This window comes from Olea europaea, unplaced genomic scaffold (genome assembly GCF_002742605.1).
Source record: "Olea europaea var. sylvestris unplaced genomic scaffold, O_europaea_v1 scaffold27101, whole genome shotgun sequence".
Lineage (NCBI taxonomy): Eukaryota > Viridiplantae > Streptophyta > Magnoliopsida > Lamiales > Oleaceae > Olea > Olea europaea.
The window spans coordinates 1-1,500 of NW_019245508.1; the positions used below are offsets into that span (position 1 = coordinate 1).

The 1,500-nt window shown below is 38.4% G+C and overlaps 1 protein-coding gene across 1 annotated transcript; it reads left to right on the forward strand.

Annotated features, from left to right (window-relative positions):
- The first annotated feature begins 18 nt into the window (after nt 1-18).
- LOC111383540 (nucleosome assembly protein 1;4-like) lies at nt 19-1,405 on the forward strand. The gene is made up of 4 exons (XM_023007649.1): nt 19-203; nt 287-330; nt 437-532; nt 1,280-1,405. Exons 1-4 carry the CDS (start codon nt 134-136, stop codon nt 1,388-1,390), a joined length of 321 nt encoding a protein of 106 aa, XP_022863417.1. The 5' UTR covers nt 19-133; the 3' UTR covers nt 1,391-1,405.
- The last annotated feature ends 95 nt before the right edge of the window (nt 1,406-1,500 follow it).

A 1,500-nucleotide genomic window follows, 5' to 3' on the forward strand; every position in this document is an offset into this window, starting at 1 on the left:
CTTTATTCTAAATCCCTACATTTTCACTCCTTCCACTGGAAACGAACGTATTCCCTCCCTTTTCCTTCCCCCAAATTTTCTCAAGGGTTTTATCACCTTTCTCACTCTAGGGTTTCTCTTTTCTCTCACTATCATGAGTAACCCCGCCAAAGACAACTTTGACATGTCCGACGTCGATTCCTCCCTCCCAGCCGCCGCTGCCGGTATGAAAATCTGAACCCTAATTGTCTGTGTATATGTGTATGATTTGCGATTAGTTGTTGTTATTGTTGTGTTTTTGGCGTAGCATTGAGCGCGGAGGATCGAGCTGGTTTAGTGAATGCTCTCAAGGTCAGTGAATTCTTAAACGTTACACTGATTGAAGTTTTTAAGCATTTTGATTGTGTTCACGGTCTTTTCTTGATCTATTTCGTCAATATTTTGTTTTGATTAATAGGATAAATTACAAAATTTGGCTGGGCAGCACACGGATGTACTTGAGACACTGTCTCCGATAGTCCGGAAGCGTGTTGAGGTTCTGAGGGAGATCCAGGTTCTCATTTATTCTTAAATTTCCATTTTCTCGAGTATATGTGCGTGCTCTGTAATTTTGTGCCGTTCATTTCTCTTTATAGCACTGGAATATTTAGGAGATTACTTAAAATATTATACTACTACTATCATTTCATTCTATTTTTATGCACCAAGTTTCTTGAAATTGTTTAGCCTGTCGCTAGCAACACCCACAGTTATATAATTTTTGTGGAAACTGCATGGTGTCTTCTTCTAGTAGCAAACGGAATGAGGCAAAAAAATTGCACCAAAATAAGCCTTCTTGAGGCATAGAGGCCGTGCCTCAATGAGGTGTGCTTAAGCACTGCCTTTTCGGACCATGCATGAAAGGTCCTAACACAGGAAAAAAGAATGGTTGCACAATGTGTAGTGGCGATAGATTATGACATTGTGCACATGGGTTTGTGAGTTCTAATTCTAGGTTTTTGTCATCTAGGAGAAAGCATGACTAGTACTTCTCCTCTTGATTTTATTTCCTGGCTATGCTTGGATTTTGACAGTAATAGAAATTGATACACACATTGACCTAACTTGGATACCCCCTAAGCTATACTTACCAATATTGCATCATAATCCATTGACAATTGGATCTTTGTCCAGTTAGAGTTGTATATTAATATTGCTCTGAAGAGTCCTTGTTTGAGATGGTTTCTCCAAGTGTCATGCACAATATTCATCGGGTATGCCAAAAACGTGGTTTGTTATATGAAACATCTCAATTTTGCAGAGTCAACATGATGAGCTAGAGGCAAAGTTTTTTGAGGAAAGAGCAGCACTGGAAGCTAAATATCAGAAACTTTATGAACCTCTATACACAAAAGTAAGGGCATTTGTGTGAATGGATGCTGTTTGTGGTTTCCTTCTACATTACTGTGGAAAATGTATATTGATGTCACCCTATTCGATAGGTTTTTTTTTTGAATTTATTTGATATCTTTTTCTGTGAAC